This window comes from Macaca mulatta, chromosome 1 (assembly GCF_049350105.2).
Source record: "Macaca mulatta isolate MMU2019108-1 chromosome 1, T2T-MMU8v2.0, whole genome shotgun sequence".
In the NCBI taxonomy this organism is placed as follows: domain Eukaryota; kingdom Metazoa; phylum Chordata; class Mammalia; order Primates; family Cercopithecidae; genus Macaca; species Macaca mulatta.
In genome coordinates, this window is record NC_133406.1 from 22,441,898 (window position 1) to 22,467,822 (window position 25,925).

The following is a 25,925-nucleotide window of genomic DNA, read 5'->3' on the forward strand; positions in this document are numbered from 1 at the left end:
AAGTTCTTCAGAAATAAACGACAGAACAAAAAAAAATAAACTTAACATAAGACATTTTTTTCTTTTTCAGCAAGGCACAGGGTTCTTTGGGAAGCTTCAAAAAATTCAGAAGTCATGGTGCCTTTTTTCATGGAATTTACCAAGTAGAGACTTTTTTGTAGGCATATCATTAAATGCTGGACTCTCAAGTGAAATGAGAAGTCTCCATCTGGGAGGTATAAAAGGAAACCCCCATCTGGTTGGTTTTAGCATCTTCAAGGTGAGGATACAATTCTTAAAATTATCTACCTATTTCTGAGTCCTGGTTCAAATTCCTTTGTGATGTCCATGTCAGTTGGGCCCCTGTGGGCCTCACTGAGTTGCACATCACCAAGTGTGGCCATCACTGTGGTTAGAGGCCATGGTCTCTGTACTACAGACAATGCTGTAATAGCTTCTGTGACCAAGTGAGGGAGGAGTTCGCGCTTTATTGTGATGGAGGCAATATTCTATTTGTAATAAGCCAGAAAAAATCTGTTCAAACCCAGTAACTTCAAGATTTTGCAAAGACTGGAAGGAGCGGAGGATGTGGGCATCAGCTGGAATCTAATTTGCCTCCCCTCCACACTTGCTGTTCCCCATTTCTCAACTGCTGTCTCCCAGTGTAATTACCATTTCGAGCATTTTCTGTTCATCCCCTGTAGGTACACCACATCGTGCCAACAACCCATGGCCCAGCAGGAGTATACAGTAGCCTTTGCCAGGGTCCACCAGGGCTTGATTACACTTCACGGCTGTAATTCAAGCCTGCTAATCCTCCTCTGCGTTCGGAAAAGAGGCCTGTTCTGTTCGATAAGCTGATTACTGTCTGGTGTGTGCTTCATGCCTAGCAAGAGTTGTTTATATGTGGAATTATTGCTGGCTGGGCTCCGGGCTTCGCTACACTGAGGAAGCTCGCTTAGGGGTCAGGGGTGTCAGGCTTCACCTCTGATCTGGGAGGGGTGAGAAGTGGAGTGTTGATTACAGCTGTTTTTCTCTCAACCTCTGTGCTGGTGGCTAAATATTTACTTTTCTCTGTTAACGGAAGGAGCCAGATAAGATTTTAAGAGTCTGAGACTTTTGCCCCTAGGACCCACTGTCAAAGATCATAGAGTGAAAGATCACTGCCCCAGACTTGCCACATTCTGATTAGGTTTGCAGGGCGATCTTAGTGGTCTTTTGTCTTGAGGGTTACGTTAGGAAGGACTATGGCGGGACAAGTTGAGTGTGTGGTGAAATCGACAGCCACAGACTCAAGGGGGCCCGACCACAGGGAAAGGATGCCCGCAGAGGCCGTGTGAATACTTTCTCACACTTAGAGACGTTTTCTTCAGAGCCACAGAAGCCTTGAAACCACCTTTGCCTCTGCCTGCCAGCCCATCTCTGGTCTGGTGTGCAGCTTGTGGCTTGGGTGCAGTCTACGAAGCCCTTGCTCTTCATGGAGGAGGAAGTGCATTTTGTTATAACCATCTGTCCAGTGAGGTTGGCGTGATTTATGCTGGCTGCACTCTCGGGATTCCCATCCCTTTTGCGGGGTATTTTGTCCCCAGATGCAGAGCTGAGGTTCTGCTTAATACTGGCTTTTAAGTGTTTAAGCCCTACAAATGGCTATTCGGTTTAATGGTGTGATGACGGAGTGAGTGCTGAAACAAGTACAGGTAAACAGAAGCACCTGGCCTTTGTCACCTGCTGCATGAGCATACATTGGGGTCTGTTTGTATATTTGAATATGTGGCAGTCTACACTGGAGTAAGGAAATAAGGATGAATGTCAAAAGGCTTAATTGTGATGATATCACAATCGGAGGCCATTTGTTGAGTAAACTTCCTCCACATCTCTGTATACTAATAATCAGTTTGTCTACGTTTCTCTATGACAGCATCATTTCCTTTAAGGCAGGCACTTTGTCTTTTATTTCTGTGACGGTTGCCTATCTGGCCCATAGTAACCAATCAAGGAATGGGTTTTTGGTTTAATGAACGAGTAATTAATAGATTTCAGTAAAGAGGCAGCCTATCCTAGATTGAATGCACAGTATAAATTGCTAGGTGTTTATCATAGCTCATTGCAGGTGGGTTCCTTCCCAGGTACCTTTCTTGCCTTTCTAGGAAGCAGGGAATCCACATTCCCAGAAACGTGGGTGTTCCTTAGGTGTAAAGGGCATGGCCAGCTAAGGGCAGAACAGAAAAGCTGCTCTGGAAGGGGTAGGGGGCAGCTGTGGCATGTGATTTAGAAGGAAGGGGTGCTGTGCTTTGTCTCACTGCTGAGACATCTGAGCCACATAGTACCTCTTGATCCACAAATATCTTGAGAGATTTTTTTGTTGTTGTTGTTGTTGTTGTTGTTGAGATGGAGTCTCGCTGTGTTACCCAGGCTGGGGTAGAGTGGCACAATATCCGCTCACTGCAAGCTCCGCCTCCTGGGTTCACGCCATTCTACTGCCTCAGCCTCCTGAATAGCTGGGACTACAGGTGCCCGCCACCATGCCTGGCCAAAATTTTTTTTTTTTTTTTTTTGTATTTTTAGTAGAGACGGGGTTTCACCGTGTTAGCCAGGATGGTCTTGATCTCCTGACCTCGTGATCCACCCGCCTCAGCCTCCCAAAGTGCTGGGATTACAGGCGTGAGCCACCATGCCCGGCCTCTTGAGTGTTATTTTATCTCCCTCTTTTCTTCTTCCATTCACACCTACCTTTTTCCTTTTTGAGTCCTCTTTTTTTTTTTTTTCATCTAAAGTGTTCTCTTCCCTTTGCCTTTTCTAGGGAAATAATTGTCCCTTAAAGATCAGCATATTCTCCAAATGGATAAATTGTGCCCCAAGGGGCATTTCTTTTCCTTGTGACTTTAATTTCTAGTCTTAGAACATATCCAAAAGGAAATGCAGAGGTGCAAAGTTTTAAGCCTAATTTGAGCAATAAAATATTTCTTTTCTGTGCAATGATTAACTTTCCCTTCTTTAATTTCAAGAGGTTAATGAATCTGTGAGTTCAGTATACTTGTCATTGTACGTGTGGCTGGGCTAAAATTTAATATTGAATCTCTGCATTAAATCTTGTGGTTTTTTCATTTGTGCGTTGTGTGTGTGTGTGGTGGGAAGAGAGAGAGAGAGAGATGGGAGGTGGGGAGGGGCTGCCATTCAAAAGATGGGAGGTACAAGTAACGGAGGCTTTTTTTCTTCCCCCTACATATGAACTGAATAAATATTTGGCCATCGAAAGAATAATCGTTTTGGAAAACCACACCTTGAAATTCACCTCAGCATCTTTGAAATAATCTGAGGAGGGGCTGGGCATGGTGGCTCATGCCTGTAATCTGAGCACTTTGGGAGGCCGACATGGAGGGATCACTTGAGGCCAGGAGTTCAAGACCAGCCTGGCCAATATGGCAAAACTCCATCTCTACTAAAAACACAAAAACTAGCCAGGCTTGGTGGCATGCGCCTGTAGTCACAGCCACCTGGGAGGCTGAGATGGGAGCATCGCTTGACCCTGGGAGGCGGAGGCTGCAGTGAACCAGGATCTGGCCACCGCACTCCACCCGGGGCTACAGAGTGAGATCCTACCTCAAACAACAACAACAACAAAATCTCAGGAGGTTTTAAGGGTCAAGAGATGAATAGCGAGGCTGCATTCCAGAGACTCTGACCATAAAGCTAAACTCTGAGCATTTTCTCATAGGACATCATCACTCACTATGGTATTTCAAAAGTCTAGGGTCCTACCACCGTCACAGGACTACAGAAGTAGCAAACAAAGGAGGGCGGAATTAAGAAATCTCTGCTTTTATTCTGTTCATAATTATTTACATCCCTGTCACTTAAAGCCTGGAGATAACTATGTGTCTGATCTCCAACCTGTGGTCGCCATCCTTGGTTTTGCAGTCAGCAGCACTGTTTGAACGTTTACCTAAAGCAGAAATCTCTTAGTCTGTACCAATGTCAGTTCCCTGGGATTCTCTCTAGAAGAGGAAAGAAAACTATGTGAACATCATTCGCATTGGTTTGCAGAATCTTAAAATTAGTTAGTTTACTTTAGGCTGAAATGACTCCATAACCTTTTGGTTTTTTGCAAGAAAAAGAAGTATATATTATATATACCTTCAACATCCTTGATACAAGTGCTAGATGTTTCTCTCATTGGAAACCTTCAAAATGCCTTTCCTTTCAGTTTTCCTGAGCCCACTTGTTATTTTGGTAACATGAAGATAGGGAGGTGGCCCCATAGTTCTGGTTTGCAAATTGAGAACAGAGGCTGGAACTGGAGTATATCTCCTGCTGGGTGATGCTGAACATTAAGACCAAGGTCTTACACCAGCAACCCAGTGCTATTCATTACCAAACAGGGCAAAAACGGGGTAACTTTCATTTCACTTCCATATCTCCTGTCCCAAAAAGCGAAGTCAAATTCAGCATTAAAAAAAAGTGTTTGCACAACTGTAATTTTTGATGGTGTAGTGTAGAAACAATACTGTGTATATTTGGTTTGCTTTAAGACATAATAGACCAGGTGCAGTGGCTCACGCCTGTAATCCCAACACTTTGCGAGACCGAGGCAGGAGGATCACTTGAGCTCAGCATGTTGAGACCAGCCTGGGCAAAATAGGGAGACCCTATCACTACAAAAAAATTAAAGTAGCCAGGCGTGGTAGTGTGTGCCTGTAGTCCCAGCTACTTGGGAGGCTGATGTGGGAGGATTGCTTGGACCTGGGAGGTTGAGGCTGCAATGAGCCATGATTGCACCACTGCACTCCAGCCTGGACAACAGAGTGAGACTCTATCTCAGAAAAAAAAAAAAAAAGAATAGGTTAGAGTGTGAAGCTGAGAAAACTACATGTGTGTCGTTAGTAGTTTTTCTTGGTTTAGGCTAGTTCAGGAAAACAGAAACGAAATTCTGCAGAAGGCAGCAAGAAAGTCCACACTGGCCTTCATGCTGTGAAACTCTGCCAGCTGCTACTTGAGGTTCAACCCTATTCTTTCTTCAGGGCACCGCCTTTGCTTGCTACCAACCTTGCTACAACTGGAGGCAGCTGTGAGGTAGGGAGAACACCCTGAGCGAAGTCAACTGCAGAACTAAGTATGTGCCCTTGGGCCACTTTGACTTCCAGTACCTCAGTTTCCTCATCTGATTAAAAAAGGGTTAATAATACCCCATAACGTTCATGTGAGAATAAAAGCAGAATGGATTTGTAAGGTTTAATTTCCATGAAAGAAAACATGGCGTATTTAATTCTTCTCTACCACCTTGTCCATATATCTGTTCTAGCAATTTCACTTTGTATATTAGCTCTTTCCCCCATGATTCTGCACACTTGTCTTATTTCTGGTCAAGTTTCCCCAACGAAATATAGGTCCTGTCAAAGAGTAGATCCTCAGTATATTATGTTGAATGAACAATTGACCGAGAGACCAACTGGGGTCCTTGTTGGAGTAGCAGTGTTGGCAAAATTGTGCAGCCTGGTCACACTTTGTGCGGGTTGAGAGATTTTTATTTTAACTGAGCTGTAAGGCTGTCACTGAACATAAGTGGACATGACCAGTCTGGCAGAGTCAAACAGAGTGCTGCTGGAAAGCAGGCAGCACCGAAAGAGAAAAGCAAATTTGGCTTCTAAGATGACCATATGTCTGTTACCCCAGAAAGCATGAGCCCCTGCAAAGGTCTCTGCTGAAGTGGGGAGAGTCGGAGCCTCCTCTGTTCTGCAAAGGATTTGCAGGGTGCTTAGCATGCTGGCCCCAGTGTCCTCATGGAAATAGGGATGGCTTGCTAGGGGCTGTCCCATACAACCAGAGTTGGGCTAAATGAAGTGCCATCAACAAGGTGCCTACGAAGGGCCGTGCTAATGTCTGGCCAGTGAAACGGGAGCTTCCAGAGCAGATATTACATGGGTTGGAGAGATGTTGCTTTACTCAGTGAGCAGGAAAGCCAGACACCTCTTCAGAGAAATACAGTAAGAACCACAGTAAATAAGGCCCAGCCTCAGGGAGGCAGATATTTAAAGGAAAATTAAGACGGCGCCTCATCTATCTCTCTGTCACCCGTTGATGCATTTAGCCAGCGTCTTGTGGTGCTAAATGCTTTTTGATGATGATGGTTCATGATGACCACTGTACCTCCCCACAGGGGTGGGCGCCTCCGATGTGATAGTTCTTAGTGGGGGGCTCCATCTCCAGTGCACAGAAAGAAGGAATGGTCCAGAGACCCCCTACTCTCCCCGAGTTCCCCATTTTACCAGCATGTAAAAGCAAGTGGAGGCAACAACCACCACAAAAAAGCCCGTCTGAAAATAAGAGCCTAATGGCTCCCATCTGCTCCAGTGCTGCTTCCTCTCGCTGCCTGCCAGGATGTTTGCCGCAGATGCTAAGTAGCACATTATTTTCGATAAGTTAACAATCATTTACTTGAAATCTACTTCTCCTTTAAAATGTCCCCCTGGAAACTTGAATCGGCAGCCGAGAAGCCTTGCTCAGGATGGAATTTGAATGCTTGCACTCAAGTTCGAGAACAGTTAAACCCATTTGACCGCCAGGTGTTGATGAATTGTAAATTTCAGCCCCTTAGACTCTGTTGGGAAGAGAGGAAGACTGTCCAGGAGAACAGAGCCACTCCTTAGGCCTCATTTCCCCAAGGGAAGGCATAGTGCTGAGATGAGAGACAGGAAATGATGGCTCCATGGAGTCGTCCCCAAAGCAGAAATATCGCACATCCCTGAAGATATTAAGTCAGTAGCTTTCTTGGTCCCCATGAGATCTCTTTTATCCAGAGACTGATCTAGTGAAGATTAAAGGCAGAATTTGCAATCTGGAGCTCATAATCTCAGTCGCCCTTCCCCCATTCCACTGTCACAACCAGGATTTCTTATTTAGTGCCTCTTGTCCAGGACACCGTTCGTATCATGCCCTGCCATCCGCTCTTCCCTGTCAGTTAAAGGCTTAGCGCGTTCAGGGGCTACTTGGAAAGTTCTGAGAAGCAGCAAATGCCTCCTGCTTTTCATGCGGCCTGTTTGCCTGTGTGTTCTGTGGCTCCTTGTGTCTAAGGACAGCACGAGTGACTCATTAGCAACACGGCATGTGCTTGGGGTGGTTTTTGTAACAGTGGTGATGGATCATCCACATACTCTCCCTGAAGGACCCTGACTGACCTTGTATGCATTTGTGAGATGACTGTCTGGGGTCACAGGTGTTGTTTGTGGTCATGGAAAAAGAAAAGCTAATTGGCGTGTGTTTTGAAATGGACCTGGGGCGCCCATAAATAGACCCAGTGTCCTTCAGCTGGAGAATTCTGCTTCCACTAAAGTGAATGGAGGTGATTTCTCCTCTAAGTAGAGTGCGTTGGGATCTCTCTTCCAATCCTCTGTACCTGACAAATTGAGCAGGCTGGTTAGAGTAAAACCCTGATTTTATTAGTATAGTGTAAGGAAACATCCCACTCTAAGATATAGATCAGTATATGCAGGAAGGCAAGTTACAGGCACTCAGCCTCAGGTCATGTGTTAGAACTTTGGTCTCACAGGTTTACAGTTTAGTCCACCTTAGAATTGCCTTGGTCAAGATAGAATCTGCTTTTCTACTCCCTCATCACGGAGGTTCTTGGCTGGTTTCCACATACAGCCACCCCTCACCACCTGGCACTGTATTCTCAGTCCAGACTAAACTCCTCAAGGGCACCCGATATCCTCACTAGGTGATGTCTTTCCTTGTTTACTCATCCCAGACTTCCTGGGCCTTCTTTTGCCTCTGCTGATAGCCCTGGTAGTATCCAAGAGAGGCCCCTCTAATGACCAAGGTCTCTTTGATCTGCTCTAAAACCTCTTTTTGCCAGGAGTTCCCCACAGTGACTACTCAAGTTTTTCTGTGACTTGCCTCTGGTTATTAAACCTGCCTCTTTCTAATTTTCTCTGTAATACTCTAACATGAAATCACTCTGCCTTCTAGATTTGTTTCTTATTTTTAGAAATAGTTTGTATTAGCTTAGATTGGTTAAGCTGTCTAAAGCAAACAAAACAAAATCAAACCCTCTGAAAAACCCCAGAATAACATGGCTTAAACAAAATACAAGTTTATTTTTTCCTTTCCTTTCTTATAGCCCAAAGATGACTGGCGGGCTGGTCTCCAGGGTGTGGGAACTCCCATCTGGCTTCTTTCCCTAGAGTGGCTTCCAGCGCCCAGCCCAGCTCATGGTCCGGGGGATGGGGGAGCTGCAGAAGGGATGGAGTGATTAAGAGTACTGCGCCTCGTTGCCCAACTCTAGGCCACTGGTCACCCTGGTTGGAATTTTCGGTTTGGCATCAGTGACATCATTCCTTTGTCTGTCCTTGGTCTGCACACCTCTGTCTGTGGCTGTCACCTGGCAGAGGTTTGCATTTCAATCTTACTGGGAAGGAAGCCTGGTCTAGCAGGGAAAAGGTGTATCATATTATCAGTGGTAGTTCTCGTCTCCTGTGATCTGTAGATTTGGAAGTAATCATGGATCGCGTTAAGACTAAACAATCGACGAATTCTGTAAGGACTGCCCAAGGTCAATAGCTCATTGTATTAGGAACCCTGCATTTGAATTATTCAGCAGTTTTCAAAAACTGGGAAATATTCCTGTGGGAGCAAAATGTTCTTCATTTCAAACTTGTTCTGATGAAATTGTTTGGAAAGTTAGAGAAAAACTAGTTCTGTTCCTACTCAGGTTGTAGATACGGGCTGGAAAATGCCATTTGTCCCTAGGAGCTAGAAGCTAATTTGTAGCCTCAAGATAGCAGTGACAACGGCAACGGGGTAAGACAACACGGAAGCATGCACAGCCCGGGCAAGTCACTGTAATATTTCACCTATGGGGTTTCTCTACATCCCGGCGGAGAAGGGTGACTGTGAGTCGCAGATCCCATCCAAAATCAAAACTTAAACATGCTTCCTCAAACCTTCGAGTACAAATAGCGTCTTTACCCTCTTCTGGTTATAATGTATTTATTTTTTAATGGAAATTTGAAAGCAGCCATTAAAGAGGACTTCCAGGCCAGCTTGTCTGACACAAGGTGAGATGACTTCAGAGCTAAGTGGTTCCCAGCAGGGTCTTCCAGCCTCAGAAAGAGAGGCTTCCAGTGTGAGCTCTGCCAGGCCAGGAGGATGGTGTCGCCTCTGGCTCAGGGAGGCCAGGGTTGAAGACTGTGGCATCTCCTCTGAGTGAAGACTTAAGAAGCTGCAGAATCCTTAATGTACTTGGGCAAAACAGCAAGAAAGGACTATAAAGAGGAGAAAAGAGGAGAGAAAGAAGACATTTTGAAATGTATTCTGTTGGCTGAGGATTCCTTAGCCTGTGACGGTATTAGTGTGAGCTTGCCTGGAAACATAGGTCAGTAAGGTAGCGGGGGTGTCTGTGTGTATGTGTGTGTGCTTGCATGTATGTGTGTGTGTATATTCTTGGCTTATCCTGGTTTCTCCTGTGTTGTTGATTTCTAACACGCAGAAAAACCAAACTCTTAACTCTAAATCTATCCTGCTTTTTTATTCCTCCCAAAGGAATCTTTATCAGTGAGATTGGTTCAGATTTAACCAAAAATCTAAAATCTATCAGTCACCAAGCACTACTATGTGCTTTTGTAAAAATAACCTTATTTAATCCTTAGTAAGAATTAAGGCATAGGTGAAGTCACATAGTAGGAGTCTTGGGCCTGGCTTTGAAACTGGTGAAGTCACCTAGTAGGAGTCTTGGGCCTGGCTTTGAACCTAGACACCCATGGCCTGTTTTAGTGCACATTTTTTTTGTGTGTGTGCGCCATGCTGTGGCACTAACAGAAGAAAGCTCGCGCCCATACTTACACATTTCTGGGTATTAAAATGTGGTAGGAGAAGGAAATCTATCCTGTATTAGCTCTTGCCAGAAAGCAGGCAATGTGCTAGGTGCCTCACTGAGACTCGGAACTGCAGAACATTTTTACCTTAAGGCTAAAGAGTATTGAGAAACTTCTTCTGTTTTCTCTCTGTGGTTGCTTCCTTTAGGAAATACCATTGTAGAGAGAAGCTTTCATCTCCACGGAATGCACAGCAAGCTGCCAACCAATGGCTCCACATTTTTCATGCTTTTTATGTGTAACTAAGAAGGAAACTGTTCCTTGTATCATGGGTTACCACAGGCAATCCAGGTCTCACACACCCTCCCCTGGCCCTGGCCCTGGTCCTGGCCTTCTGTCTTTCCGATGGCTTTCCCCCTTTCCTCGTACCTCTGGGCATGTCAGTCAGAGGCCAAAGCTGCTGTAAGTCATGCCTTCCTACCAACTTCTGTGGCTCCTGTTTAGGCAAAGGGCTTTCCTGAGCAGCAGTCCAGACTTGAGCTATTAAGGACCAAAGCCCCTCGCCTAGGCAGCCGGCACCCATCCAGAAAGGCAGGGGCCTATCGCCCAGCACATTAGCTTTCTCCCTGCCAGCTGGCCCAGGGAGGCGCAGTGTGCCAAGTGGGAACGTGTGAATGGGATCCATGCCCATGCATCCCCTGAGAAGTAGAAAATGCACGTGACCAGAACCGCCAAAACCTAACCCGGGGAAAAAGATGACAAGAAAAACTTGGTGTGTTCCTCTAAAGACAACCACAAAACATAAACAAACAAACAAAAACCTAAAACTGTCTCAAGAGTGTCATATAATTTTGTTTTCATCCCTTGCCCTAAAACCTCACACAAAGTTTTACACAGAGTGGCTGTTGGCTAAATGTGAAAAACGAGTGAATCTAAGAGCTCCTCGCAGGACCACGTTTATCTGGAAAGTCAGTACGGTGCCTGGCACTGTAGTAAATGCTCAATAAATACTCCTGGGATGAAACACTTGAGGACTAAATTCTTGCCTTTGTTTGACTAAAGCTTTCAAATCCCTGAACTTGGTTACATTTTGGCCTACCTGCTTAGCAAACCAAGAAAAACAGTCGCAATGGCTTAAAAATATATTATCTTACCTTCAATACAAATCCCCTACTTTAAGAAACCCTGGACCTAGATTAATTCCCACCTCCGTGTCTCTGAGATTCTAGAGGGCTGAGAGACAACCCTGGGGGAACAAGGGTGGCTTTCAACATTTGGAGATTTCTTAAACTAGAACTTGCTCATCTGAAGAGGCCACTCCAGGCCTACTGCAGCATCTAGGGTCTCCACTTGGGGCCGGAAGGTGTCCACTCAGGTGGTAACTGCTTTCCCTGTACTAATCAGAAGCACTGACTGACACCTATCAGTAATGCTGACTTCTAAAATTTAGAAAATAGAATCGTCAGTCATTTCTATTTGTTTGATGAATAACTCTTTAAAAATCACCGTTAAAAAAAAAGACATTTCACATCAAACAAACAGAGATTGAGAATTAGGAGTGAAGAACACGAGGGCCTGCTGCCCTGAGTTTCAAGACATTAACAGAAGATTTGGGTCCCACCTTTGGTTGAGAATAATCAAATTAGAGCATAGTTATTTCTCAGCTTGAGGAGGTTCCAGGCTGTGGCTATATTGAGCTTATAGGAAGTAAGCAAAATCAGAGGAAGAAGTATATGTGCATCAGTTGGATGCACACAAATCTCCAGATTTGCAGTTGTTATCCACCCACCCTGGCAATCTCACGTACCCACAAGCCTCAAAGCAGTTGGTATCCTGTGTCCGAGGGACTGGAGGAGCGTAAACCACGGGCTCCTTGAAGTCAGAGCCCATATCTGGTTCATCCAAGGTCCCAGCATCCAGCTCATTCCTGTCACCTTGGAGGTACTTGAGCAGTAATTCGTTTGATTGCACTGAGCGTTCCTCAGAGGGCCTGTTTGTGGAGACCACCTCTATGTGACCCCTTGGCTGCCAGGCCCTGTCAGCTGTCACAGGGCGCTTCTTCCCCAGGTACCAGTCACCAACCAGACTTTTCCCAGCACCCGGAGCCTTTGTCACTGGTAATATTGGCTTCCTGGGTACATACCAGGCTGGGTCCAGGAAACTCTGGCTTGATGCCAGTGTAGTTTTGCTTGTTTAGAATTGTCAGATTTGAAAAGGCAGATTTGACAGTTTTTTGAAGTGGATATGGAAGAGGTGGCAGAGAGAACAGCCTTCTACCCAACAGCATGCTGGCTGTGGTACAACTTGTAACTGGAATGCAGGGGGAAAGAGAGCACATACAGGGAATTGGCTGCCTGGCTGAGAACAGGAAGCTGAGGCAGAGATCCTTGGATCTCACCAGCCTATATCTTCCTTCCCTCCTTGACTCTTTATTACATTGCTCTTAAGAAATACTGGAACAGATACTTAGTGTCAGAGGCCCTGTGAGGTTGTGTGGGGAACCGCCTTTCAGGAGTTCACAGTCTTGCTGGCAAGATGGTAGGTGTGCCCTGGCGTGTCCTGAGATGCCCCACGGCTGTGGTCTAGGCAGTACGTGCCCTGGTGGCTCAGAGGCTTAGAGATCATTTTTGGCTTTTCTCATCGGGGCAGATTTCATAAAGGATTTTGAGCTGAGATTTAAAATGAAATAGGACTGTAGTAAGTGGATTTCTGTGGCTAAGAAAGAAGAGGGCATTCTGTCACCCAATACAGTGGCTCTAACCATGATAGTGGAAAGAGCTAATGGGAAAGGACCAGATTTAGAGAAATTAAAAGAAATTAGGAAATCAATAGAAAAAACTTCCTTCCTTCCATTACTCATATCTGATTGTTTTCTTTTTGGCCGGAGTAACAGTGTGCCTTCGGCATCAGAAGAGACTGTGTGTGTGTGTTTGTGTGTGTGTGTGTGTGCGTGCATGCACAGAATAGATATCACATCCATGTAGCTGCCTGTTATGAAAAGGATTCAGAACTGCAATATTGGAGAGGACTAAAGTGTCCAAGAGTTAAAGATCTAGAGTTCAGTCTCGGCTGTGTCTCATTTGCTTTGATTTTGGGGAAATGTGCTTTGCTTTTATAATCTTCAATTATCTGCTCTGTAAGTTTGGAACATTACTTCATGTTTTATAAGGTGATGTAATTCAGTGCGTGCAAGTACTTTATGAACAAATAAAAGGTGTACCTCTGATGCTCTCAGGAAGCAAGCACTTTGCTCTTTTCCTAAAACTGCATCGCTGACTTAGGAATGAGGCGGGGAGAGCTGGTCTCTCTTTTCTAACTCTTCTGGTAGGATGTGGTAAAGACTTAGCTCCTGGGCAATAGAACACTCTGCATGGAGGTTTGTGCCTACAAATCAAACAAAGAGATCAGCCAGAGAGAGCCTGTCCTTTTGCACACCTTGTGCCTTTCCCCAAACCACCTGCCTCTCTGCTTTCTGTCTTGTTCTTTATCTGTTTCTCTCTCTCAGCTCAGCTTTGGGCCCCTGGACTGTTGTCCAAATCTGAAGACCACCCTCCCTGTAGATCTGCCCTCCTCCCCTCCCCACCTGCCCCCACCTGTGGAAGTTTGAATCTGAACAGAGGCATTCCCCCAGCACGAACCTGGACACTTGAGACTGTCCGCCCGCGTGGAGAACCAGTCCTTGGTGAAGAAAGAGTGCCCTCTAGTGGGCATTGATTGGAGCTGCTCCGGACCCACGTCGCTCGGCCAAGGACAAAACAACCCGCACACAGCCTTCCCACTAAGGATGATCTTGACTATGCCTTTGGGTTTGGTTTGTTTTTCTCCTTGTGTGAAGAAAAAGAAAGAAAGAACAGCAGGGGACAAGTGGTGAGAGCAGCTGCCACAATGCTGTGACAGTCCCCTTATCTTAGGAGTTTTACCAAAGAATTAACCCCAGGGCAAGCGATGGCAGCAACGTACATGTGACATCAGAAGCTTTTTAAAGGGCTTGTGACAATTCCTGTATAAATCACCTACATGTCTCAACTGGTCTCTTCCATAATTGGGTGGATTTGTGAGAAGGAAACTCCTTCTATAAGAATTGTTACCAAATGGGTTAAAGATATTCATGGGTGCAACCCCTCTGCAGATTGCATATCCACTGCAGTCAATGACATTTTTTGGGTAGTGGACGCGTCCAGGCCTGCCTGGCCATTAAAATCCTATATGCATGGGGACAAACAGGGGATTTGGCCCTTTAAAACCTATTTCACAGAAAGCTGCTGGGGTGGGGAGGGAAGAAATGAGGAGGAGGGAGAGAGCGCAGGGCACCCATCAGGGAAGCAGGAACCTGATCATATGTGATGGTTGCTGGATTAGGTAACAGCCCCGCTGGTTGAAATTGGATCTTGGAGGATGAGTGTTAACATCTCTGGTGTCCTGGCGGAAGGTTCATTCGAGTCTTGCATGCTGCTGCAGAGATAAAAACGAGCTTTTAAATAATCATTTTGTCTCCTACTCACCAGAGTACTGGCTTCAAGCAATAAATAGGTAGCATCAGTTCTGCTGAGACAGATCACCCTTTTCATTTATTTATCTAATGTTGGTGGGAGTTTTTTTAACCACCGGGCTGAACAGTTTCTGTATCAGTGAAGCCCAACACCTATTCTTAATAGTGGTATATTTGGATTCTCCTTGTGCTGGCTATAAATATGAGCATGCAAGGTTGCTTATTGGGCCATCTCTGCCCCCTCCAAGCATTACAGACACAGCCCAAATCCACCAGAACTGAATTTTCTATGCAAAATAGTGCAAGATGAAGGTTTTCTTTTAAGATTTTCCCTTGTTCATATTGTTCCTTAAAAAAATTTTTTTTGGGGGTTCTTGCACAATCATTTTCTATTTTCATAATTTGAGTATAATTTAAAGGGTGTAATTTAGAAATGACTGTTGTTTCCCCCCCCCCCCCCCTTTTCTTTTCATTCTTTTATTTTCTTCAGATCTCTGATTTGGGACCTATTTATGTGTCCCGGACTCTGAGTGTAAATGCAAGCAACATTTATGCTGTGGTGCGCTGTGTCTATCTTATCAATTTCTAATTGGCCACATTTAGAAACTAAGTCTATGAACTCATAGTGAATTCAGATTTCTTTTTAAGGAGTATTTGTTTGCAAGATTCATAAAATGATATAAACGCTAAGCGAAATGCCCACACTTTCTGGCCCCACCCTACCCACCGCCGCTGGGCTCAATTAAATGTATCCTTCATACCTGAGAGACAAGAGTCAGTATGCTTTATGCTGTAAGCTCTGCAACCCTCCTGAAACTTCCATGGCAGGTAGGGGCTTGCAGTCTATCCTTTCAGTGCTCTTTGCCAGCCTTGACAATTTTCTTTCTTATTTTATTTAAAATCAGTTAGATTTGAAGGCCAAGAAAAGTATTAATTAGGAGGTGTGTAGAGTTTGTGTGGAATTGTTTGTGCTTCCCATTGATGGTTTTAAAAAGATGGAGCAGAGGCGTGAAACCGAGAGGGGCTAGAAAGAGGAAATAGTCTCAGAGGTAAATATTAGGTACACGGGCAATATTGATAGTGACGTGCGCGTGATCACCTACGTAGCTCCTGGAGGAGCGAGGACCAGAACTGTCTGTCTGCCTCACCTCTCCCTTCTTTCATACCTCACTGAGTTTGGCTGGAGGAATAAGCTGATGGAATGAATGAGGCCGCTTGGGGTACCCGTGCGATTGGAGAAGGTGGGATACTTGATGTTACCTCAAGTAGGCAGTGCTTAAGCTAGTCCTGGCAAGGCAAGTCCTGACAGTTAATAGGACATCATTCTTTTTTGCTTCGCTGTTGTTGTTGAGACCAGAGGTTGTCCTAAGATCTCTCAGTGTTGGGCCGCATGCAGGACCCGTTGGCTATGGAGCAGCCAGGTGGACCCACGTGAAGGCATTAACACCCGGCCGAAGGGTTACCAGCCTCAGCATCGCGGGGAATGTTCCTACCAGCTGTGGGGGCTTACAGCCTCTTCTGAAGGAAGTATATTGGACATGAGATTCAATAGAGTGAATGAGAGAATAGAATTTTGCCCCAGCACAATGTTTTGAATAATTGAGCTAAAGTGAAAGAACTGTATTTATTAATGGCTCAGAGGGGATTCTTTTTTTTTTCTCATTTGTAAATGACCCATAAATATCTTTGTTGATAAGACTATTACATTTATCATATAAAGAGAAACACCCATAAACCCCACGTAGAGGTGAGGAAGGAGGGGCTGCTGGGGGCTGCTGCCGGATGCTTGGACGCACCAGATTCTTTTTGGCGCCTTTAGGGCCTGGTATTGAGGGAATGGTTACAGCAGCCATCTACTTTCTTAAGGAAACCTTTGTTAGCGGCAATTTGTTCTTCAGAGTGCTTTGGAGATTTGAGTAAATAAATTTGAGAAACAATAACGTGACTAAATCCTTATTATTCAAAGATCAGCTAAAGGAGCAGTTTCCCATTCAGTCTCCTAAGCCTACAAAAGAAGGATTTTATTGAAAAAAAGTCCACAAAATAAACTTCAATGATCTCCTAACCTTTTGCCATCACTACTGTAGCAATTTTGTTTTTGCGTAGCAGAATATTACACATTCAGGTTTGAAGAGAGAAGATCATGACCTGATAGCTTTGTGGTTTGTGTCTAGGGTGCAGGCTTCCTTCTTTTCTCCTTCCCAGCTACTTGCTCTCCCTCCTCCCTCCCTCTCCTTCCCTTACTCTCATCCTTTTTTACTTCATCATGGAGTCCAAGCTTCTGCTCTGCACCTTTTGTCCTCTTTGCTCCTTATGGCCACCCCTGGTCCACATGGCTCACCATTCCATTGGATGGTCTCGTGTTTTGTGAGAGCCATACTGTAGTTTCCCTTTTGGCCTAGGAATTGGGATTTCTTCTGAACAACGTTCAGGGTTGGTTCTTGTGCTGCCTCTTGGCAGCCAGGAGCGTGTGGGCACAGCCAGCAGTTATGCTGGTATTATATGTGATGGAACACTCAGACATCTAGACATACCCTCATTGAACTCATCTTCACCTTCCCAGTCACAACCCGCAGCCCTGCTTTGCCAGGGCTGGGGAGACACCAGGAACTGGCACCGTCCCCCTGGGGCTCACCAGATGCACCCTGCCATGAAACAGCTCTTGACTCTGCTCCGGTGTGTGAATATCCACCAGGGACTTAGACCCTGCCACCTCCATCCCCAAAATGTGAGCCAACACCGGACCCCTCTCCTCTGCCTTTAATCACTTCCTCTTTCCCACCCTACCCACACATTCTTTTCAATTTCTTAAACATTGAAAACACTTTTTATGTTCCCTCTTAACAAAGACTTGGCTGCTGACAACCGAACTGGATTTAGATGAGTGATTTATTTTATGGGAGGTTGTCTGAAGGGGTAGTAAAAAAAAAGACTGTCTCGCTCTTCTGCTGATTTACTAAATCACTGGATCTCCTTCAGTCCAAATCACCACCAGGGGTCCTGGTGTTTTAATAAAAAGCAGCTATCTCATTGATCTGAGACGCCATCCTACCAGAGCACTGGCTTCCCCCAATCCCTGGAGACAGCTTGTTAAAAGGACCTCACCCTTGTTTCCAACAGGACAGAGTCCTTATCACTCAGAACAGATAGATCTCAATTTTTGGAGCTAAACGACCCTGCTCAAGGGCTGATTTGTCTTCTTGCTATGCTAGACCTCACTCTCTGCTAGTCCACAGGAAAGGTCTTAAGATTTCATTCCAAATGTACTGGATTCATGTACCTTAGGTGATTTTGGAAATGAAAAATTTAAACTGATCAAACATTGCAAAGAAAGGCAATGAGTGCAAAACCACAAACTTACGGAAATTTAAAATGAGAAAGAGGGAAATGCTTTTCCTTAAACTGAAATTAGTATGGGGATAAAGGTAAAAAATATATTTTGTTATAATTACTTTTTTTTTTTGAGATGGAGTCTCGCTCTGTCGCCCAGGCTGGAGTGCAGTGAGTGGTGTAATCTTGGCTCACTGCAACCTCCGCCTCCTGGGTTCAAGGTATTCCCCTCCCTCAGCCTCCCGAGTAGCTGGGACTACAGGTGTGCGCCACCAGGCCTGGCTAATTTTTTGTATTTTAGTAGAGATGGGGTTTCAACATGTTTGCCAGGATGGTCTCGATTTCCTGACCTTGTGTTCCACCCGCCTCAGCCTCCTAAAGTGCTGGGATTACAGGTGTGAGCCACCACGCCCGTCCGAATTTACCATTTTAAACTATTTCTAAGTGTACAGTCGAGTGACATTAAGTACATTTGTATTATTTTGCTGCCATCTCAAAAACTCAGCTTCCCAAAGTGAAATTCTGTGCTCATTAAACAATAGCTCCCCACTCCTCTCCCCAACTCATGGTACCCGTTATTCTGCGTTCTGCCTCTTATAAATGTGATTATTCTAGATTCCACATACAAGTGGAGTGTAATTTTGGAAGACAGCAAGTACCTCCTTCATTTGCTCACCCTCTCGGTTTCTCTTTTTCCAGCCTTTCTTCTATTCCTCAAATGGCATCTTGCAAGTAATTTGGCAGCTTATTTAGCCAAAGAACACAAATGTGTTTTGTTTTTTAATTTTCTTTCTTGGGTTACTATTAACGCTCTCTTCCCTTTGTCCTTTTCTGTAGTTTTGAGTATCCGAGGAGCCCAGGAGGAGGAGCCCACAGACCCCCAGCTGATGCGGCTGGACAACATGCTGTTAGCGGAAGGCGTGGCGGGGCCTGAGAAGGGCGGAGGGTCGGCGGCAGCAGCGGCAGCTGCGGCGGCTTCTGGAGGGGCAGGTTCAGACAACTCAGTGGAACATTCAGATTACAGAGCCAAACTCTCACAGATCAGACAAATCTACCATACGGAGCTGGAGAAATACGAGCAGGTAACCAGAACCACCTGGGGCTCAGCACCCAGGTCATTTAGGAAAGGGTAGAGGAAGCACAACCCTGGGGCTTGTAGAGACGAGCGGCTCACGTTTCCCAGGTGCTGGCGTCCTTGTGCCCGGCATCCCCTGCCTGGCCACAGAGCCCTGGCCAAACTTCAGTCTGCCAAGTCCTGGTCTCAACTGTTAAAAACCTAGGCGTTCAGTGGAGGTAAAGGCATTAAAAAATGTGCAACGCTGTAAGTGATGATTTCAAGGAAACATGAATCATGCATAGAAGGAACACTCCATGCCTGGACTCCAGAATGTGTGCCTCTAATGGGCAGTCCTGGCTCTCACCCAGGCGCTGTAGGTGATCAGCAGAGTCACCAGCTAACCTGCCAGAAGGTGGGAGGTTTTTCTCTGGCCCTTGTGTTTTCCTTATGTATTAGGAGGATTATACTTTTTCTGGGTGCGCATAGTATCCTATGGGAAAGTGTTTAAAACTTGGCCCTAGAGTCCCTCACTTTACCCAGACTCAGTTCAAATGAGAGTTAAACATACTCCCTCTTTGACCTAATATATGGTATGGAATATGATACACATCATCCTTTGTTAAAAGGTTAAAGGGTTCAGGAGACCCATGGAGCCAGACAAACTGGGATTCTAATCCGGGCACTGGTCTGTGGGACTCAGTGTTCTGCATACTCAATTCTGAAAGCTGATGGGTGGCACAGATCTGTGGATTTGGAGTCACGGATGTGAAGGACCATAAAACTTACATAAAGAAAAGGGCAAGAAAGGCTGTTAACTACAAAGCAATACATGTAGGGTCTCCTGATTATAACAGAGCCCCTCTCTAATAAAGAACCCCCATCCCATCCTCCCCACAAACACATACACACATCTATATAGCAACCCTAGTTCCTCTGTTTAGTGTAAGCATGCTACTTTATCAGGAGTTCTTTAACAGCAGCTTTTCATTTAGATAATAGGTAAGTTTGTTGTTACCTCTTGTGATGCAACATTGTACTGAAGTTCTCCATTACCTTACTCTCATTGAATCATTCCCTTCCCTTCCCCTCTTTTCTTTTTCTTTTCTTTCTTTCTTTTTTTGTTTTTGAGATGGGGCCTCACTCTGTCACCCAGGCTGGAGTGCAGTGGCACGATCTCTGCTCACTGCAACCTCTATGTCCCAGGTTCAAGCAATTCTCCTACCTCAGCCTCCTGAGTAGCTGGGATTACAGGCAGGCGCTACCATACCCAGCTAATCGTTGTATTTTTAGTAGAGACAGGGTTTCACTATGTTGGCCAGGCTGGTCTCAAACTCCTGACCTCAGGTGATCCACCTGCTTCGGCCTTCCAAAGTGCTGGGATTACAGGCATGAGCCACCACAGCCGGCCCCTTCCTTTTTAAAAGCCAAAAAAGAAGAGAGAGAAAAAGTGGAAGGTAGAAGACCCTGTGCAGTCCACTCATAACTAGATAGAAGGCAAATGCAAACTTAATAGAAAATTTAAATTTTAAAATAGAAATAGGCATTTTAAAATTTAAAGTGAATAAAGTTTCATTACTGCACTCCTATCTACCTTTGGAATGGATTTCTACAAAATCCTGTCTTTTATGAGGGCAAAAAAATTGCTGTGAAGCCAAGAATAGTGAAATTTGACCATCAGACAAGGTGTAGGGAGGGTGAAGGGGAGGAAAATGAAAGCAAGCTGTGGTAAGAAGCTGTGAGTCATCCTCCTTTGCCGCCTTGGGAAAGAACAAATGTTCTTGCCACAGTGTTGGCTCCTATAGACATTTCCCCAGATCCCAGGCAATGCTGAGCTCAGAGAGCTGGCTGAACTCGGACAGTTTCCCCAGCCATGACCATCGTTTAGAATTTGCAGTCTGCCCTAACCTAAAAGGGTAATTTTGGAAGGCAAATGGGGACAGACCTCTCGCTGACCTCTTGGGTTCTTATTACCCAATGTTCTTCCTACTTCGCCTTCACCAATAACCCTGTCCTCTGGCATAGCAAGCTGTCCTCAGATTTGTCCTCCAGGTTAACTCATGCCAAAGAACAGGACACAAGACAAGCCCAGAGTGTGACTTCCTTCACTAAACCGTAACTGCAATGGATGTTAGGTTGGGAGGTGTTGAAAACTGTCTTTAGTCTGAGCTCAGGTTGCCAGCAACGTAGAACTGCTTCCTTGATTTAAACCTTCTTATCATTCTTCCATCCTCATCCAAAATGACTAAAAAATCATGACAGCTGTAGTACATTTCAATAGCATGTCACCAATCACAAAACTCTGTGGCTGACATAATGGTACTTGCTCCTCAAGGCAATGTTGAGATTGGGCACCCAGGACAGGTACTGCCATCCTCTCCCTTTTGATACAGGTGAGGAAATGGAGATGAAAGAGGTTAAGATGTGGTGGAGGTCACACATTTAATGAGGGAGAGAATTTGCCCTAGAATCCAGGATTTGACCCTTACCCCAAGGGCTCTTATTAGAACGATGCCTGACACCACTTTGTAAGAAGAGAATGTGGATGTCTTTCCACAATGGAGTAGCCAGGTTGTCCTCTCTGTTACTTCCTTGGACTAGATTACTGGCACCTAAGAGAGGGTTGTGATAAGAATATTCTCTTCAGAAACTCCCTGTGGGGACTTAGCTATTCTAAACAATAAAGATGTTGGAAATTGAGAGCTTAAAATCTCCATCAGTACAGAAACAAATTACGTTCAGTGTAGAAGTTGTGGTGGTCATCTGTATTTATTATTTTTAAAAGTGCTAAAATGTCATCTATTTGTTTATATGGGCATTTTCTAGTTAGGAAGTGAATACTGCTTAATATATTTTGGATGCTTAATAACTTATTAATATTAGTTGTGTTGTTAATTATAGTAAACAGCAGATTGTAGGGAAATTATGCTATTAACCTTCTAGCTAGTGTGTCTGAGAGATATATCTTCTTCATTTTCCTGTAACAGTTCCTTATGGGGATTTTTTAAAAATAGAAAACCTTGGTCAAGTGAAAGTGTCAGTATTTTAGTAATACCTACCTGAAATTACCAAATTGGTTACTTAATAATTAATTCTGTTGTTTTATTTTTGGCATGGTGATGGCAGATAACTACACAATAATTAACTGCTGTAGCTCACCCTCACCCTTATCCCTCCAAAACCAAAACAATACAAAAAACTACCTGAATCAGCCATTGTTTTACCCTGAGGTTATTAAATAAAGAAACCATCAGGAGACTTTTTTTTTTTGAGATGGAGTCTCGCTTTGTTGCCCAGGCTGGAGTGCAGTGGCACGATCTCAGCTCACTGCAACCTCCGCCTGGGGTTCAAGCGATTCTCCTGCCTCAGCCTCCCAAGTAGCTGGGACTACAGGTGTGCGCCACCATGTCCAGCTAATTTTTGTATTTTTGGTAGATACGGGGTTTCACCATGTTGGCCAGGATGGTCTCGATCTCCTGATGTGATCCGCCTGCCTCAGCCTCCCAAAGTACTAGGATTACAGGCGTGAGCCACCACGCCCAGCACTATAAGGTATTTAAGAGCTGGCATATTATAATAGATAAAACCATGATGTCAGAAACCTGAATTTTATTCCAAGATCTACTTAAAAAAAAAAAATCCTGTGGTTTTGTAGGATTTTTTAGCTTTTGTAAATAATGCTGTTGGGGAATTGGCAGGACTAAATCTCTAATGTTGAACTGAACTGGGTTAATTCAGTTCATAGCTAAGACAGCCCTAAGATCCCAGTTACTTTTGTTGATGAGATTGGCAGCCAAATCCAGTCTCATCCTTGGATCTCAATCCAATCCATCTTTTTGAAGGAGTCAAGGAAGAAGATAGGTCTTATGGTTCAGGATGTAAACTTAAACCTTATACGAGACTTTTGAAAGGCTTCCCTTTCATTGTCTGCTTCCACAAACAATGTTGCCCTGTAACCTGGGAGGTCTATTCGAAATCCCTCTGCCCTGTGGAGGCAGCCTGAGGTCCCAGAAAGTAATGGTTTTTTGGGGGGGGTTTTTTTGGGTTCTTTTATTACAGCCTACAGTACTGTCTCCTCTGTTGAGAAACATTCAGCATGTGAGGGTTTTATTTAATTAACAGTTGTAACCCCAAGTATTCACATTCCTGTCACATTGTGAGTGCCTGTCCTGTGGGAAGTAGCCCAGCTTCTTTAGGTACAAGGCTTGAGGGAAGTGAGGAGGAGGTGTGGATAGCTCCTTCCCAGGTACTGGAACAATCTGGATCATTATGCTTTGTCCATCTCAAACGGACTTGGAGCTTTGCTCTGCTCTCTGCTGTGCGTTCCTCGGCAGCTGTTTAGCAGCTGCTTTGCTCCACCTCAGCAGTGGGTGAAACGACTCCACTGTCTGTTTCGTGAAGAGCAGAAAGGGCCCCGGGATACAGTGCCCTGAATAAACGTCAGATATTGTGAGTATTTGTATTCACCATAATGAAGCATATGATTATTAGCCGAGCACTCTCAGCTGGCTTCCCAGCTGAGAGCTGGTGCACTTGACAATCCTCCCTCACATCCAGCCCCTCCTCTCTTTAAGCCCAGACGAGGTGGGGAGGCTGCAGCCCTGTGGGAGGTTGTTTCTCTAGAAAGGCGGCTGGGATGCTTGCTATGTGCCTAGCCCTCCACTCTCCATCCTGTGGTCTCCAGATTTCAGTGAACTTGCTGCCAGGTTTTATTTCCTTATCTTGGTTGTACAGTTCTGGGTGCTGGGGCTGGCTAGGGAATGAACTTACTATATAGATCTCATGTTTATATAGCCCTTTTCCATGGAGAGTGGAGAGGAACATGCTAGAAGGACCCAATCTTCTATGGGTATGTCTTCTGTATAGGCCTGTAGAGTAGAAAGGAGGTATTTATCACCACCTTTACTTTTACCGAGAGGGAAATTGAACTCTGGAGAAGTTTACCCGGTTATCGATATATCCAAATATGCTGGATTTCTAAGTTATCTATATTTTGAAGAGATAATTGTGACATGTGTTTGTAGGGCCAGGCACACATATAGTAACTCATTTAATCCTTACTACACCTTATGAGGTGGGTGTTGTCATCTCGGTTTCACAAATTAGAGAAACGAGGCACAGATACATTAAGTAACTTTGAAGATCCCACAGCCAAGTGAGTCCCAGAGGCAGGAGCTGTGAACCCAGGCTGTGCTCGCACTCAGCCTCTCTGCTGTGTTCCTGTGGGGGATTTGCTCAGTCTGCAGGTCATAGCACAGGAGTGTGGGTGCCGTTAACCTTGCTGGAGGGTCAGGAGTGATTAAAGCCACTTTTGGGTAAATTAAATGAGGCACTGAGTAGTGAAAGGATGTGCCCAAATATTCACGGAGGCGGGGGCAAAAACCCAGGCCTCCCATTCACCAGTGTAGACACAGCCCAGTGGATGCACCTGCCTATGTACCTTTGGCCAACCAACCTCAAAAGATTTCTTAGGTGAATAATCAGTAAATGTGTACTATTGTTACTGTTACTGCGTTATCGACACATGTGACAACGGCAGTGCAATGTTATCAATAACGAGCATGTTTCTGCTGTTAAATAAGTTGGAGCAGGCCGGGCGTGGTGGCTCACGCCTGTAATCCCAGCACTTTGGGAGGCCGAGACGGGTGGATAACAAGGTCAGGAGATCGAGACCATTCTGGCTAACATAGTGAAACCCCGTCTCTACTAAAAAATACAAAAAAACTAGCCGGACGAGGTGGCGGGTGCCTGTAGTCCCAGCTACTCGGGAGGCTGAGGCAGGAGAATGGCGTAAACCCGGGAGGCGGAGCTTGCAGTGAGCTGAGATCGCGCCACTGCACTCCAGCCTGGGCGACAGAGCGAGACTGTCTCAAAAAAAAAAAAAAAAAAAAAAGTTGGAGCAATTGAGTCTTTAGTTCTTTAACTCTCAAATCATCATCTTGCCTTTTTTGTTGTGAATCGAATACAGTTTTACAGTATTGCTTTGAGTGAATCTGTGAATAGATGTTTTACTGAATGCTCAGCTAAGGAAACCAGATTATGGATGCTAAGTAAGTCATAGTAACTAAAAGAGAGGGCAGGAGTTTTCAGAGGGGTAAGTTCAGACTCTGGAAAAGGACAGAGGCCATGGCCTAAAATAGGAAGGGCTCAGGCGCTACTTCTGCCTCTTCATGTTTGCTTTGTGCCTGTGGAAATGTCCCTTCACCTCTCTGGGCCACAGTTTTTCTCCCTGTTAAATAAGGAGGTGGGGAAATACGATTTTCAACTCCACCTCCGGAGCTGATGATATGCTAGTTTATAACCTGAGAATTTTTATTTCTGCAGGGATAGTTCCTGAATCCTCTCAATCATGTTTTGATGCTGTTTCTCTAAGACCCCTGGGGACAGATTCCCTTTGTGTTACAGACATAGTGGATCTTCAGAAGGCCAGAGCAGGAGAGGAAGTTCTTATAATAAAACTTGAAACAGAAATAGATGGATGAGAAATCTCCCAGAAGAATTATCAAAGCTTTTAATTCCATGATTCCATTTAAACTCTTTTGGCTGTTTATGCATTCTAAAATTGAGTATTTGGAAGCACTCCTATATCAGAAATAATGAGCAAGGCAGAAAGCACATGATACATTTGACCCCAAACTCTCTTTGACTGTTAACTTTGGGACAAAGGGTGGTGTAGTGTGTTTTATACTAGAAGTCATATGCTTACATTTTACTGTAGTAAAATCATGGAAAAAAAATTAAGATAAAATGATTAAGAAATTTTTTTGTGTCTTAAAAAAATTCAACATTATCGCCAAAACTTAGAGCCATAGGGGCTGAAATGGACGTCTACCACAAACTATCTTAGTTTTCTTTATTTGCACAAGTCTCTAGAAAAGCCCACATGCTCCTTGTGTCATAGACTTGATACGCATTGAGGCTTGGACCCGCAATGACTGTGTTTATTGTCTTGCCATTCCAGGCCTGCAACGAGTTCACCACCCACGTGATGAATCTCCTGCGAGAGCAAAGCCGGACCAGGCCTATCTCCCCAAAGGAGATTGAGCGGATGGTCAGCATCATCCACCGCAAGTTCAGCTCCATCCAGATGCAGCTCAAGCAGAGCACGTGCGAGGCCGTGATGATCCTGCGTTCCCGATTTCTGGATGCGCGGTGAGTCTCCCATGGGGCTGTCCTGCCCTCTGTGGGAGTCACTGATCTGGGGCTAGAGTCCATAGCTGGCCACCCTTATAGGCTCTAGTTTCACCCCATCAACACTGAACCA

At 44.9% G+C, this 25,925-nt stretch overlaps 1 protein-coding gene across 8 annotated transcripts in view; it reads left to right on the top strand.

The window, feature by feature from the left end:
* The window catches only part of PBX1 (PBX homeobox 1), a 292,465-nt gene that overhangs the window by 217,473 nt on the left and 49,067 nt on the right, over positions 1-25,925 (top strand). For all 8 annotated transcript variants that reach the window (XM_077986408.1, XM_077986393.1, XM_015125589.3 and 5 more), the window contains 2 exons: positions 18,445-18,689; positions 25,623-25,813. In XM_077986408.1, the coding sequence (XP_077842534.1) occupies positions 18,445-18,689; positions 25,623-25,813 (436 nt within the window). The remainder of the gene's footprint in view (positions 1-18,444; positions 18,690-25,622; positions 25,814-25,925) is intronic.